General features: G+C 42.8%; 1 protein-coding gene across 5 annotated transcripts in view; it reads left to right on the top strand.

The window, feature by feature from the left end:
* The first annotated feature begins 2,440 nt into the window (after positions 1-2,440).
* The window catches only part of ABLIM2 (actin binding LIM protein family member 2), a 239,178-nt gene continuing 224,997 nt past the window's right edge, over positions 2,441-16,621 (top strand). For 4 of the 5 annotated variants that reach the window (XM_032767236.2, XM_032767235.2, XM_032767233.2 and 1 more), the window contains exon 1: positions 2,442-2,834. In XM_032767236.2, coding sequence (XP_032623127.1) covers positions 2,819-2,834 — 16 coding nt within the window. In that variant the 5' untranslated portion in view covers positions 2,442-2,818. Of the gene's footprint in view, positions 2,835-16,621 lie in introns of all 5 variants that reach the window. The other variant, XM_032767238.2, reaches the window with a different exon arrangement.

Here is a 16,621-nt window from a genome sequence, read left to right as displayed (position 1 = left end):
TTTTCTAAATAATAGTCAAAGGATCCTGGAATAATAGGCACTTTATTGAGAGAGAGTTTTTTGTATCTCTCCTGTAATGCAGAGCCAGCCAAAACCAAAGGGGTTAGTACAGCTTTGTGTCACCAGCATGTAATGCTGAATCTGACCATTTGAATTTTTTGTTATAAAATCTAAATCAAAATTATTACTTTAGTGTGATATGGTCTTATATATTCAACACAATTAGTTGCAATGAGCTATTAACATTTCTTATAGTCACAAATATGAAAGATTAGTCAGCAGGGTTCCTCTACTTGCAGGAGAGGTTCTGATCTCCTCTACCTAATATGGAAACTCACTGCCTGAAACCCAGCACTTGCTTTGAGTTAAAGAAGCCACACTAATATATTTGAGGTGGTAAATACTGTAAATTTGCTCCTTTCCCTTTACTGTGTTTTTGTCACAGAGATGTAAAAGTGTTCCACTAAAACTGTAAGAACTCTTTATTTTCTTAGCAGCTTTCATGTGCATATTTCAGAGGTGCACATACATTAACTAACAGCATAGAAGGAAAGGACTACAGAGAGAGACCACAGTATACATCACTGGAATGCAGCAGTAGCTGTTTAAACTCTAGAAAACATTTGAGAGGAAAAAATTGAAGAAGCCATGTCCACCTAAAATAAGAGGGGGGATTGAGAGCCCACTTCTGCAATGTGCTGACTGCCTTCAACTGCCTGAAGAAGACTTTCAGGCTCGAAAGCTTGTCTGTGTGTGGCTCAAAAGCTTGTCTCTCGCCAAGAGAAGCTGGTCCAATAAAAGATATTACCTCTTCTACCTTGTCTTTTTAATCTCTGGGGACATACACAGCTACAACTACACTGCATATAATGAATCCAGTGGGAATTAAAGCTACTTAGCATCTTGCACATTCAAACACTGGGGGAGGTAGAATCTTTTGTCAGTTAGAAATTAGTGACCAGTGAGTTAATACTACTATTCTACACAATGTGCCATGGATATCTGAGGGCTTACTCCTGTGAAATGCTGAACACCATTAACTTCCATTGATTTCAGGGCGAGGTAAGGGCACTCAGAACATCACACAATTTAAGGCCCCTGTTGATCACAAATAAGGGTCAGTAGCTGGGTTGTATGAGCTATCCAAAAGACAATGGGCTAAATTCTGCTCCCTGTTACACTGTGTCAATGAGGAGTAACTGTAAAAAAATGGAGTTACTTTGGAATGATATTGGTGTAACAGGGGAGCAGAATTTGGCATAGAAGGTTTTGCCTTCCTATTATTTTTTTTCCAAGTGATGGTAATATTTTTTCTTTGTTTACATTATAAATGAATCACAATGTAACAGTTTTCAGAGTAGCAGGGGTGTTAGTCTGTATCTGCAAAAAGAACAAGAGTACTGGTGGCACCTTAAAGACTAACAAATTTATTTGAGCATAAGCTTTTGTGGGCTACAGCCCAGTTCTTCAGATGCATGGAATGGAACATATATTGAGGATATATATATACACATACAGAGAGCATGAAAAGGTGGGACAGTGTACTGCATCTTTTATACAATCCATGTTCCAAGAGGCTTCTCAGGCTTGCTCTATACTACACAGTTAGAGTAACATAAGCTGTCTTGCATGCAAGTGTCTTCACTGAAATTTGGCTCTCACTGCTGTAAGTGCCTCTCTGTACCAATTGAAAAACACCACCTCCTCAAGGGTTGACAGATGGGTGGTTGATATAATTTTGCCACAATGTCAGTGGGGCTATTGCCTTCCACTGACTTTTCTGCCTTTTAGGAGCTGTCCCACACTAAGAACAAAATTGATACAAATGTTCCTGGTGAGGACGAGCACTGCCAACATCAAGAGCCAAGCATGCACATCCACAAGTGATTTAATAACTGGAGTGGCTGTTTGCCCACCTAAGGTAAGTCGACATAATTTTGTAGTGTAGACGTGGCTTCAGACATGCTAGTCACAAATAAAGAGAACCAGCTTCCTAGCGCTTGGCGACTGCATCCTTTGCTGGGGTATAAGCCGCTGAAGCAGAGAGAAGGGTGCTCCCTGCATCCCTTCCACTGGCTCCTCCTGGAGGTTACAAGGCAGGTATTTTTATTTGCTATGTAGGTGGGATGCTGGAGCAAAGCCCGGGAGCACTTAAGCAGTGCTGACCATCGCTGCTGCTGCTTCTCTTAGACGGTGTGGTCTTGGCAGAGAAGCCCAGTTCCTAGCGTGTGCATCACACAAGTTGGCATCGCACGGGGCATAAGCCCACCAGACCGCCAGCTGCCCCACCCGCTCCGTCGTCGGTCTTGTTGGCGCAAAGCATTGCGGGAGATGTAGTCCCTTGCCGCGCCTGAGGGAGCTGCTCTCTGGCAGAGCAGCCTACACTTCCCAGGGACCTCCCGTCCTGCTCCGCTCCGGCCGCCCCTCTCCCTCTGCGCCAGAGCTGTCAGAGAGCAGCTGTTGTCACCTGGCCGGGAGGCAGACGCGAGAGCCCCACGGCGGGGAAGGGTTGCGCGGCGCCGCTCTGCGCCAGACTTGCGCTCTAGCTTTGCGCAGCGCATGGGGCGTTTGCATGACAGCTGTGGAGCCGGGTGGCTGCCGCTCTAGAGAGCTTGGGGATGCGCCACCAGAGAGCGGGGCGGTGAATGAGGCTGCGCTGGGCGGGGAGGCGGCTGTGGGGCACTTTTGATGTGTACCGGGGGCAGGTGGCTCGGCTCGCTCCTGGCGCTCTGCGCACCATCAGCCCGGGCCGGAGCGGGGAAGTGCGCCAGTGCATGCGGCTCCAGGTGTGGCTGAGAGCAGCTCCCACCGCCAGACCATGAGCACCAGCACAGGTAGGCGTGCGCCGGGGGGCTGGCGTGCTCTGGAGCTCGCTGGGCAGGGTGGATCTTGCTGCAAGCCTTTGGCAGGGTTGTCCCATTTTTATGCAAGATGTAGATGAGCCCCGGGGTTCTGGGACTAGCTTGCAGGAGAAGGGGACATCATGCTGCTAATTCCCTCCCTCGCTCCCCCAGCCTAGAGGTTTTAATGCCGGGAGGGGGAAGGGGGCAGGGAATTAATTGCGGTTGCTTCCAGTCGTTTCACTAAGCTACTAAACAAGTGTCTGCATCATTTATGTTTTTTTAAGTGGATATTTCCCTCTCTTTTGGCAGATTCCCCGTGCGGCTGAGTCACGTTACAATGCAGCTTTTTTTCGGGGCGAGTGGGGGGTAGAAGCTGGTGCTACAAAATATTCCCAACCGATTCCCCCCTCCAAAAATAAAATGCGGGCATCCTCTTGCAAGCAGCCGGGTGAGGCTGTGAGCTTCTGCTGCTTCCAGTGCTGGATGCAAGGCGGGTGGCAGAGCCCAGCCAGCGCTGCTCTTCCTATCCTGCTAGCAGCATAATCCATCCGCAGCCAGCCTTTGTGTGGGGAGGCTCGGGAGGGCGGACTGAATCCTAGTGGTCTAGGTGCGAATCGAACTTTTTAAGGTGTGGTTTTGCGTTTTTGGTGGTCATGATTAAAAGAAAGAGTCTGCAAACTTTTGGCCAGCAGGTACCGCAGTGTTGCAGGGAGAGGGGAGCAGCACAGCCCCCTGGATGGGTGGGCAGTGCGCTCTCACACACACGCCCCTTGTCACAGGCCAGTAGTCAGAAGGAGACAGCCGTACGTGTGTAAAGCCTGCTTGTTGTGAAGAGGAAAAAATCCGTGTCAAAAGAGCGTCCCCGATCCTCCTACATGCGGCTGCTTTCTGCAGCAGAAATATGGGTCAGATCTATTGCTGCAAACTAGCTGCCTACTAGCCCACCCTGCAAGTTGCTACTGGAAAGTAAACACATATTTGCAAAGGGAAATGTGTGGGTTTAAATTCTCAGCCTTTGCAGATCTGGCCCAGACTATGTGGTAGTGCACAAGATGAAAATGGGAATGGCTTCTTCGGATCCACAGACTTATATAGAAGTCTGGGTAGAATTCCATCTGATTCCATGCAATGAACAAATAAATTGCAGTGGTCATATTCAGACATGACACCTGTTTAAAATAATATATGCAGCTTCAAATACATTCAGATATTTGTGTGGAAGAATTTAATTTGGGAGTCCACTTGAAATTTTATTTTTAAAAGATTAAGCATTCACCTGTTTTGCATGGCACTGAAGTACTGGTTAGTTTGGAGCTGAGTTGATTGCAAAATGTTACACAGCTTAGCCAGAAAATGTAGGTTTGCAGGGGAGAAATACCTTTAAGAGTTGATTGTGTGTTTCATATGCTGCTGTGCAGCAGCTTTGCCTTCAGAACTGGGCTCCCAGGCAGCCTCCACTGCCCCATCTCTGGGGCGAGCACTGCCACCAGCAGCAGCACGAAAGTATTTATAGGAGATATACCAATCTCCTAGAACTGGAAGGGACCTTGAAAGGTCATGAAGTCCAGGCCCCTGCCTTCCCTTCACTAGCAGGACCAAGTACTGATTTTTGCCCCAGATCACTAGGTGACCCCCTCAAGGATTGAACTCACAACCCTGGGTTTAACAGGCCAATGCTCAAACCACTGAGCTAATTGCCCCTCCAGTAATAACTGTGTGATCTCCCCACAACTCCTTTTTGGGTCAGGACCCCCAAAATTACAACGCTGTGAAATTTCAGGTTTAAATAGCTGAAATCATGAAATTTACTATTTTTAAAATCCTATGACTGTGAAATTGACCAAAAAGGACTGTGAATTTGGTAGGGTCCTACACATAGCTACCCTGTGGAACTTGCTTCCCCTCTTGTGCTGCTTAGTGTGATAAGAATTGCTGATACTGGGGTGTAAGGGACAGTCTTGTGTTCCTGCACCACCATTCTAGCCAGGCCAAGTTTGAGCTCTAAAGATTTTTAATTATATCATCCAAAAATGTTACTGCAGTTACTGGGAGATAATTATTCTGTGCTGATATAAAAATATAGATAGATTAGGTAGTCAGAAGAGTGTCTGCAAAACATAGTCACATCACATAACTTGCTATCAAGGTATGGTATTTTTATATTATTAATGTCACAATTAGTTTATTGCACACAACTTCCATTGACTGAAATAGGAGTTCCATCCCCAGATCAATGGCAGGATATGTCCCTGAAGACTGTGCAGACAACTGGTAATGTTCATAGAAAGTCTTATTAAGTCTTCTGTTTTTGTAGAAAGGTCTCATTCTATTTAAAGACCTCAGACCTGCCATTGGATCTATGGGTGGGCACCTGCACCTATTGGACTGTCACCATATGTATGGGACTGAAGCATTCCAACCATACTTTACATACCTTTTTTTTTTGGCGGTAAGAAATATATTTTTTTTAGGAATTTGTGATATGGTTGTTGATACAAATCTCAGTCTTAAAAACTCTTTCTTGGTTCTAATATTTGGATTCTTTACTTTTTGGAATTCCAGCAAGAAGCACAAAGCTGGTCACAAACCAAGACAGGAAGAAAAACATTAGCTTCTCCCAAATTCACATGTATAAGGGATCATAACATGTTAATTTCAGTGAAGTGCATGCAAAAAGTGAATCACAGTGTTGGTTACCCAGTGTTTAATAATATTTAAATTACATGGAATGTCTCAAATCTACATGGGTATTTAGGCTTGAACATATTACAGTGAAGAGGGAAATCAAATATGTTTCATAACACAGAGCAGAAAGCAACTGATCTGTCTAGTATCATGGTGATCATGAGTTCTGAAATAGCTTACATGGAGGAAAATGGGGCAAAGTTGGTTAAACAGGGGTTAGGGTATAGTTACATAGTTGGCTGTGTGGGACCTGGAACCTGCAGGGTGCTGAGTGCTTCCTGTGAGATGCTGCTGGTTGTCAGCTGATGTTGAAATATGAGTAAGGTTAAGATTTTGTTATGGGATTTTTTCATCAAAGTTACAGACATGTCACGGGCAGTAAACAAAAATTCGTGGACACTCGTGACAGCATGGGGGGACTGACAGTTGAAGCCCTGCTACTGGGGGCATGGCTGACTGCCACTCCAGCGCCGGGGGGGCTTAGCTGTGATGAGGCTGATGCTATGGAGGTCTGTTAAAGTCATGGAAGCCTGACGAAATCATATCCTTAAAAATGAGATATTGATCACCCTCAGCACTCCTACAGGAGATGTAGAATGGAGCCTATTTGAAAAGAAAGTCAGTGTATCAGTGGGAGCTCTCTATGAAAACAGTGTAGACCATTATAATTTCAATATAAAAGTGTAGTTTTACATATCAGTATTGCTATAGCAAATTATTTTTCTTTTCAATCTCTCTCATTTTTGATCCATATAAAAGAGAACTTTAGATTGCTTGTTAGATCCAGAAAGAGGTCATCTAGGCTTGGAAGTCTTGTTGGACTACTTAAATATGCATGAGCGTGAAGATTAAAATACGCAATCCTCAACCAGTTTTGTAATTAAATAGAATATTAAAACCTCTTTCTTTGGCTGTACGTATAACCATGTTACAGCTTCTCCAAGAAATGAAGCAATGGCATATTTTGCATGATAGTAGTTATTTGTTTTAAGTCGAATAAGATGAAATTTATTTTCCTTTGATGTTGCTGTTCAAAGTAGCAAGCCATAGTCTGTATTCTCTAGCTTTTTTTACGTTAGGGATTCTTTCTTACCAGCTCATTTGGACAGAAGTTTAGTTCATTGTGGGACAGCTGCTGAGTGGCAACTTGGTCTAAAGGTTGCCAACACTGCAATTGGGAGCTAGCTGAGCTGCTCAAGCTAGCTTTGATCTACATAGTCATGGTCGTGGGTGGATGGAGCTAGCCTGTGCTACCTTGGCTTCACTGCTGTTCTTACTCAAGTTAGCCCTGATATGTCTACATGTGCTGCAGTCACACTGCCCGACTGGAGTATAGACATAGTGTTAACGTCTTATTAGGCTGCGTCTACACTTGGAGCTGGGGTGTGATTCTGAACTAGAGTAGACATACATGCAGTAGCAAGTGGTAGCAGCATCGCTAGCTACTCTGAGGCCTGGTCTACACTACGCGTTTATACTGATTTTAGCAGTGTTAAACTGATTTAACGCTGCACCCGTCCACACAACGAGGCCCTTTATATTGATATAAAGGGCTCTTTAAACCAGTTTCTGTACTCCTCCCCGACGAGAGGAGTAGCGTTGAAATTGGTATTATTACATATTGATTAGGGTTAGTGTGCCGCAAATCGATAGTATTGGGCTCGGGCGGTATACCCAATTGCACCGTTGTGACTGCTCTGGATAGCAATCTGAACTCGGATGCACTGGCCAGATAGACAGGAAAAGCCGCGAACTTTTGAAATTGCATTTCCTGTTTGCCCAGTGTGGACTTGATCAGCAGGTGGCGATCAGTCCAAATCCAAAAAGCTCCAGCATGGATCTACGTACGTGAATCTGATCACTGTATGGGAGACAATCTGTTCATCAGGTTCCGTTACAGAAGACGAATGCCAAAGCATTTGAAAAAATTCCGCTATGATACAGAGTTACAGCACAGTGGGGTGACAAGCATAACGGAAAGCCAAGAATCAAATGAGCTCATGGAGAAGAGAGGGGGACTGAGGACTCTATCCACAGTCCCCGCAATCTCGAAAATCATTTGCATTCTTGCTGAGCTCCCAATGCCTGTGGTCAAACACATTGTCCGGGGTTCAGTATATCTCGCAATTTACTCCCCTCCGTGAAGAAAGGGAAAAAAAAGGTTTCTTGACTTTTTCAATTCTGTATGTCTATGCATTGCTGGTTACCTTGCAAAGGCAAATGAATGCTGCTGTGTAACGCTGCAGTACCGCCTCTGTCAGTGGCATCCAGTACACATACGGTGAAAGTGACAAAAAGCAAAATGGGCTCCATGGTTGCCATGCTATGGTGTCTGCCAGTGTAATCCAGGGAAAAAGGGCGCGAAATGATTGTCTGCCATTGCTTTCACGGAGGAAGGAATGAGTGACGACATTTACCCAGAATCACCCGCAACACTGTTTTTGCACTATCATGCATTGGGATCTCAACCCAGAATTCCAGTGGGCGGAGGCGACTGCGGGAACTATAGGATAGCTATGGGATAGCTATCCACAGTGCAATGCTCCAGAAATCGACGCTAGCCTCGGTACATGGACGCACACCACCTAATTATTGTGCTTTGTGTGGCCGCGTGCACTTGACTTTATACAATCTGTTTTACAAAACCGGTTTATGTAAAATCAGAATAATCCTGTAGTGTAGACCTACCCTAAGTATGCTCCCTGGGCAGTCTGAGCAGGAATGGCTAGCCTATGCCATTGCTCACCGTTGTCTGTGCTGCTGCGGCTACGCTACTGTTTTTAGTGTGCTAGCTCTCTTTGAATATGTCTACTCGAGCTGGGAATCACACCCCCAGTTCCAGCTGCAGACGTAGCCATAGATTTTAATGCCCATAACTTCTGTTTGAGGTAGTCATAGAGTGTAAAGCTAGAAGTGGCCATTAGATAATCTAGTCTGACCTTCTGTATATCAAAAGCTATAAATTTCAGCGAGCTACCCCTTTATTGACCCCAGTAACTACAGAATATCTTTTGGAAGATATCCAGTGTTGATTTAAAGAAATCAATCCTTTTTTTTTATTTATTTGTGTCGTTTCATTTTGCCAAATCATGTGTTTGTGGCACAGTGTTTGTAAAATGATGAACATGCAATGTATTTGGCAATCCGCACATACTCACTTCTTGTTGAAATGTAGGCTTCTATTTTATCTTTGGTCTTACTTCTCAAGCCATTTGTGGTTTAGACTCCTCGAGCCATATGTTCCCCTGCTGCATAAAAACAAACAGAGGACTACAAATTAATTGTAAAGCCTTTGAACATGGAACTGCGAGGCTATCTTATGTTGTATGCAGTGAACTTGTTGAGGTGCAGGAGAAGTGGAGAAGGAAGAAATGCCAGGGATCAGCTGGAAATCCTGGCTCCAGTATTGTGAATCCTTGGCTAGTTTGGCAGAAAGAAATTCTTTCTGCCCAATATTCCGAACCCCAAATCCAGCCTCTACTAAATAGTCATACCATGTTCAACACTGTTGTATATGAGTACCGTAGAGTAGTGGATTAAACAACATGACTAATATCTGTCACATGTTGTCTTATCCTCTCCCCATGGGAGAAATGTGTGCAATGGATTGTCTTATTTTGACAGGTTTTTAGGGTTGTTTGGGTGTTACTGTGTACTTATGTTAAAGAAAGCAAGGTCAAAGAAATGCACCTTTCACTTAGGTGGAAGGTGATGAGGTTTGTGATGACCCTCAATTCCTGGGGGAGTTCCAGCAGTGGAAATATGGAAGGCTTGTCTGCTCTGGTGCTATTGATCCTTCTGACAGGAGACACATGGCATGGAGGATGTATTAATGCTGTTGGGTTTTTTTACACAGGTGGTAATAATAATCATAATCTGTTTTTATAGAAGGGGAAAATGCTGCTTAAAGCAGCTGCCCCCTAACCGCTATCCTGCTTCACAAAGGGACAGTGATGGGAGTGGAAACAACTTCCGTTGCTATGTTTGTTCCCCTAGCTCATTTCTACAGGATAAAGGTGCTCAGCAAAGGGGAGCATATATGTTTTTATGTTGTTGGACAATGTGCATGCTCACTGTATGCACACCTAAATGCATCCTTTTGGGTGGATACTACTGAATTTTGTTTGTTCCCTACGTCAAGACGTGTTAGCATTGTGTCAAGGCATTTAACTATTGTTCTTTGAAATGCTGGAATAGTTTTGTCACAACCTGTCAGTTGATGTTCATGCTCTAAAATGTAGACAGAATATTTGTTTTGGATAAAGCACATTTATTTGTTGTTACATATTTTAGAAAAGGGCATGAGATGAAAATTTGTATTGAACAAGTGAAGGTTTTTATCACGATTTTTGGAATCCTTTCCATCTTCTGAAGAGCAAGTGTTTCTTTCACTGGTATTAGAAACCAGATTGGTGCGTCCATTCTGGAGACTATCATAATTTCATATTTCAAGTCCTTTTATGTATAGAGAAGAAATAAAAATCTAATGCAACCATGTTCTCTCCAAGGAAACATGAAAACTGCTGAATTAATTGAGAGGCTATGGTTCCTCATAGACTCATAGACTCATAGGTCAGAAGGGACCAATATGATCATCTAGTCTGACCTCCTGCACAAGGCAGGCCACAAAACCCTACCCATACACATTTATAACAACCCCGAACCCATGACTGAGTTATTGAATCCTCAAAATTCCCAAAAGTGAGTTTGAAAGACCTCAAGCTTGCAGGAGTCCCAGCAAGCTACCCATGCCCCGCTGCCGCAGGGAAGCGCCCGCAAACCTCCAGGGCCCCCTGCCAATCCACCCTGGAGGAAAATTCTTCCCGATCCCAAATATGGCCCCGTGATGCGCCTAAACCCTGAGCATGTGGGCAAGACTCACAGCCGCACCCAAGAAGAGGGGAGAAGGAAAGGGTAAAATTTCTCTTACAGTAACTCAGTTCCGCATGTCCCACCAACATCCCTCACAGACCATTGAGCGACTATCTGCCCGATAATCCAATCAATTGCCCATTATATCCCATCATAACTCACCCTCCCTTACTTCAGCTTCCTGCATGTATGCTAATCATTTTAAAACATCTTTAAGATTTTTTCATAATTTTTCAAACTATTTAAGAAGCTTGTTAATTTTGACGTCGAGCACAATGGTAGGCCCATCTCAACGTCAATAATTAGGCAAATAAAACACAGAATCATGAGAAACTATTACGTATCTGAGTATCACTTGCTGTTGTGTTTTTTTGGGGATGCCTGCTTGGCGAAATGTGCAGCGCTTTCTGAGCTGGCTGACCGCGCTCCTGCCTTCCATGGATAGCTTACTTTTTGTTGATGAGATGAAGATGTGCGCAGTCTCATTTATATTTCAGTAGCATGAACTATAGCTGCCGTGTAGTGAAATCCTGATTTATGCGTTTCAGTTGTGGGGCTACAATATTTTCTATTTTAATAGTTATCATTTGCCTCTCATTTGTACACCAAAGGAAAAATTGAGCCTCTGCATGCCAGAGCACCAGTGCAGGCGTATAGGCCTATTTAACTCTTCACAATAGGACGGTAGTAGCTTAAGGCCCAGTCCTGCCAGTGCACAGGTGAATTTCATCCTTTTGCGTGCATTTGGTTTTCATGGCCTGTAGTCAGAATCCAAACGTTAGCGTGTATTATTTTGATCGTTCTCTTGTTGCTTCTTTACAGTTTTGGCTTCCAGTTTGCAACAGGCTGAGACTACCATGGTGACATGTCTATGACAACACAACTAACAGTAGCAGCATGTATCGAACAGCTCAGAAAACTCACAGACTGAATATTTGCCGGTGTAGTCCTGAATAACGCAAAATAATTGCGAAATTGAGATATATTTACAAACTATTAGCTATGCCCCAAGTGAGGCTATTAGCAATGTAATATTCTTTGCCTACATGCATTAATAATCAGCCAGTTTCTAATAGGTCACAGATATTTGGCGTGTTTACTTTGACTTTGTCTGAAAGTTTGAAGATATAGAGCCTTTCTAATTTCTGCAACCTATTGCACTTGCTGCTAAGCAATGGTCTGCGAGTCATAAAAATGATTTTAGGTTTAATCTTTATTTTTCATCTTACTAACACCATTATTCATTGCCTCAGAATTTACTAGCGTTGAATAGCTTTTTTTTCTCCCCCTCCTTATATGATCTGCAACTCAGGTCTGCGCGATCTGAAAATGAAATTGAGTTGTCTTTTTTCTCTGCACCTTTCATTCATGCTTTAGTAATAACGTTCCTTGCATGGAGTAAGCTAGCTACCGTGGTTGTGGGAGAGCGATTTCTTACACAGGGTAGGCACCTTTTATGGCCATGCATGCGGAGCAGCACACAAGCTGATTTTCAGTGGTACTCAGATTGCCCGGGTCCTGGCCACCAGTCCAGGAGGCTCTGCATTTTAATTTAATTTTAAATGAAGCTTCTTAAACATTTTAAAAACCTTATTTACTTTACATACAATAGTTTAGTTATATATTATAGACTTATAGAAAGAGACCTTCTAAAAACATTAAAATGTATTACTGGCACGCAAAACCTTAAATCAGAGTGAATAAATGAAGACTCGGCACACCACTTCTGAAAGGTTGCCGACCCCTGTTCTACACCACTCATATTGCCATGGCTCTGGTTTTGCAATACTAGCAGCTGTAAAAAACTCATTGGTAGAGTAATTAACTGTAACTCTGCTTCAAAGGGTCAAATCCTGCAGACTATTTACAGAGCTGTATGAGGCACATTGTTAGCCATCTTGGATCCTGGTCTCATTTTATGCTAAGGAGATTAGTGTACCCCTGGGGCTGCTATAAACCCTGTAGACTTGCTGCAGAGGGATAGAGGAGTACCAGTCTGGAGTCCCTTGTGTGATGCTGTTTCCCATTCAGTCTTCCTGGTTGTGATTCGGCAACACCTTCCCATCTCAGGATGCTGGAGATGCACTGCTTCCTTTGCTCCATATGTGGAAGTTACGAGCTTAGCCATGGCCTCAGCTCATGGGGAAGGGGCAGAGTTGGTCAGTCACAAAGTTGATTCACAGTGGCACCAATGGCAGTTACCTCTCTCCACTTGGGGTATGGGGTAGGGCTGTATAGTCATTGAGCCCATACATGATGTGTGACTCCCTTCCACTTTACACTGAGGGGCAGGTGTAGACACCTTCCTGAACTTAGACATTGATCTCTTGGCGACTTCCACCTTTATATTGTATCCATGATTACTTTCACACGGGGAGATCCACAAGCTCCTAGGCCAAGATTGTTAAAAATGGGTGTCTAAAATTAGGCTCCCAAATAATTAGCCTGATTTTCAAAGGTGCTGAGCACCCACCATCTCCCACTGAAGTGACTGGGGGCTGCTCATTGTGCAGCACCATTGGAAATCAGGCTAATTATTTAGGTGCCTTTGTATGGATTTGGGTGCCTAACTACACACCCATTTCCTTAAAATCTTGGTGCTAGTATCTATAGCTTTTGTGGTATAACAACACAGTAAAATTAGTCTGGAAGACCCCTGGGTTTTTTTTAGTGGGGCACATGTCTGTAACAACCATCACCACTCTCCCAAAGCCTTTTGTTAGGTTTTTATCTGCAGATGGCATTCAAAACATGCCATGTGAGCCTTCCTAAAGTAAGCTCCAAAGAAAAGTAGTATTGTGACTAGTGGCCCAGTGCTCCTATTCAAGTGAATATGCCTTTGAAATACAGTTTCAGTACCTTGGAACCCAGTCCTGCTTGTTTTGAAGTCGGTAGAAGTTTTGCCATTGACTTCAACAGGAGCAGAATTGGGCCCTTGTTCTCTTGGCAGAAGTTATATGTTGAATAGTTTTCCTTAAGACAGCTGGAGTTTCCTTTTGAAGCAGAATGATTTCCATGTGAGATTTGCTCCATAAACAGGATTATAATAGACAGCATTCCATACCAAACATGAGACACTTAATAACAGGCATTAGCATTTTTGTTGCAGTTTGTCATGCTTATTTTCGCTCTCTACTAAATAATTTTGCTTTGTTTTAGTGGACCAGGGTTCCATGTGTACTCCTGGGGAAATATACAGGTAAAGAGCCCTTCACCAAGTTAGCATTATACCCACGAGTAAAACTCAATATGGTTTGGTATGCTTCCCAATGTGCATGAAAATTAGGTCTGCAAAACTATTCTGAAAAGCAATTATGTTGCTGTTCAGTGCCACATTTTATTTTCTTACTGATGGTCTTCAAGTTAAATGACCTAAGACATAACTCTGGGAAGTGATGAGCTTCTCCAACTCCCACTGACTTCAAAGGCAGTAGGATCAAACCATGACTCCTTTTTACAAAGAAATAATTGGCTAGTTATGTGCTTTATGGAGGAAAAAAAATAGTAGAGGTGATTCGTTCCAGTTTCATGTTAGTTAGCTGTAAATTTAAGTGAGTGGGAGCAGGTGCAGGATCATGCTCATGCTGCTAATCCAAAGGTATCTTAGATTACACAAACATTTTCCTTGAATATTTACTTGATCCCAGATATATATATATATTTTTAAAGTGAAAAATAAATTTCTCAAAGTCTATGAATACAAACTATGCAGATTAGTGCAAGTGTCACCTACTGGTCAGTGAGTGTCACTGTGCCAATCTGCAGAGGATATGGGGCTGTCATTTCCTATGTGACAGGCAGGGATACTTACCCCTTTCCTCTTCCCTAGGTGCCATCCCTGGCTGTAGTAGGCTCATGACCGCTGTGGTTTGGACATAGATGGGGCCTGAAACATACTCCCACCTTTGGATTACACAAGTGTTAATTTTGGAAACATAGTGTTCAAATGGTAAAGACTGCTTCAGGGCTGATAATTTTGGTTTCGTATAAGTCTTTAACATAGACTGAAACAAAACATCATAACAGCACTAAAGATGGATTAAACGTTCTAATAAATGTTTCCAAAATTGATACTTGCATTAAAATAGGCAGCTTCTTGATAACACATTGCAGTCTGCCAGGTAAATGTAAGTACAGTAGAACCTCAGAGTCATGAACACCTCGGGAATGGAGGTTGTTCGTAACGCTGAACAAAACATTATGGCTGTTCTTTCAAAAGTTTAAACTGAACATTGACTTAATACTGCTTTGAAACTTTATTATGCAGAAGAAAAATGCTGCTTGTAACCATTTTAATTGAAATGAAACAAGCACAGAAACCGTTTCCTTACCTTGTCAAATCTTTTTTTTAACTTTATCTTTATTTTTAGTAGTTTATATTTTACACAGTGTTTATTTGCTTTTGTCTCTGCTGCTGCCTGAGTACTTATTTCTTGTTCCAAATGAGGTATGTGACTGCCTGGGCAGTTTGTAACTCTGGTGTTTGTAACTCTGAGGTTCTACTGTAATCCACAAAACTAAAGAGTCTCATCTTTCTGATTCCATGTTTACAGCCTATTTCTGGATGTATATATCAAACCCTTCACAAATTTCAGTTCTGAGACTCAGGACTTTGTTGTGGAAAAACAGTTCCAGTCACTTGGTTAAATAATGTTACCCCTTTTGACCTGAGCAGTTAGCCAAAGTTTCAGACTGTGCTAAGGTTAGGGGGAGAAATTGAAGATGGAGTCAGGCATCTTTGATACACTCTTGTTTGTTTACAAGGAATGTACAAAGTCCTGTTTCCCTGCTAACATAGGAGCAATGCAGCAGAAGGAGCTCACAGCTCCAGGCCCCTTTTAGCCAACACTTAGCTCAAAAGCTCCCTCTCTAAGGATTTCTCACATTGCTTGTTCAGCCTGTGTTTGGTTTTCTGCTCCTTCTCTGTCTGTTTTTGTGCATTTCTCTTGCTGCTTCTCCCACTCTCACATGTGTGTACATCTCAGCTAAGAGGAATACCCTGCCAAGTCCATCTCCCTCATCATTCAGATTCCTGAACAGCCTCACCTGTGCCTTTATTTTGGATGGTGACATGTGCCTGTGTTTTGGGTTGGAGGCTGTTATTGTTTCACAAAGGACCATAAGTATTTCTTACTGGTATCTTAAATGAAGGGCAGTGGTTATATTTCGCCGCCACACACACCACCGTTTCAGTGTGGTTTAGTCCAACCTATAACAATAGCATGTACTTCTTCACTTTTGCTAATACATTTCCTTTTCCTTCCCAGAAATATCAATAAATCAGGAAATAGAAGTAAAAATCTATTAACACAGTATTAAGCTATTGTGAGCCCAATACTGCACTGAATCTGAGAGTTACCCACCCACAGCAGCTACAATCTCAAGGTCTAAAGTATTAAGGATGTTAATAGCCACTGACAAAAAAAAGGTCATTGCAAAAAAAAAGAGGTCCTTGGTGGCGCAGAAGATATATGACAACCCTATTACTCAGATTTGTTGCAGGGTTAAGGTTTAGCATTCATTCACTGAATCTTCTGGCTTTTTTTAGAGTAATGCCTCACTATTTTCCAGTAACGTGACAGCATTGATTTGTCAAATGTTAGACACAACTGTCAGGTTGAAATACCAAATAGTTTGCACCCTATAACAGATCTGTGACTGCTAATCCTGCGTATTTTAATAATGTCCAAGTCTCATGGCTTTTTGTGAATTCTAAAAGTCACACACATGGAAAAGAGGCATCAAGATAAGCCACAAAATTCTTCCATGCCCTCCACCTACTCCCTCCCCACAGTGTTGTCTCCAGCTCCTCCTCCTCTGTAAATCAGTGTCTGGAGTCTGGACCCAGTCTCTGATTTTGTTGTCCTAATTTCATTCTCTCCTCTACAAATTTGTCCAGAAAAGACACTTGTTCCTAAAGGCCTGTAAAACCGAGTCATGTCCTTAAGGAATTATGAACAAAATACCCAGTAAACACAAACAGCACCCCTGTAAACAAAAGTTGTGCAGTTAATAAGATGGCTGTTGACATCATCTGTCTGTGGTCCATTTCGTCTGTAAAGTTTTAGGAACATGGACATTGCCTTCATCTTTGTCTGTGAATCTGGTGCGGTATAAACAATAATACTGTTATGTTTATCCCCAAACAAAAAAAACCCTATGATAGAACTTTCTCTATGGAAATCCCTGCTATATTTTGCAAAAGCCCTCTCCTTTAGCAT

The sequence above is a fragment of the Chelonoidis abingdonii genome, chromosome 5, assembly GCF_003597395.2.
Source record: "Chelonoidis abingdonii isolate Lonesome George chromosome 5, CheloAbing_2.0, whole genome shotgun sequence".
Lineage (NCBI taxonomy): Eukaryota > Metazoa > Chordata > Testudines > Testudinidae > Chelonoidis > Chelonoidis abingdonii.
The sequence above is the reverse complement of the archived record's forward strand: the minus strand, read 5'-3'. Positions and strand labels throughout refer to the sequence as shown.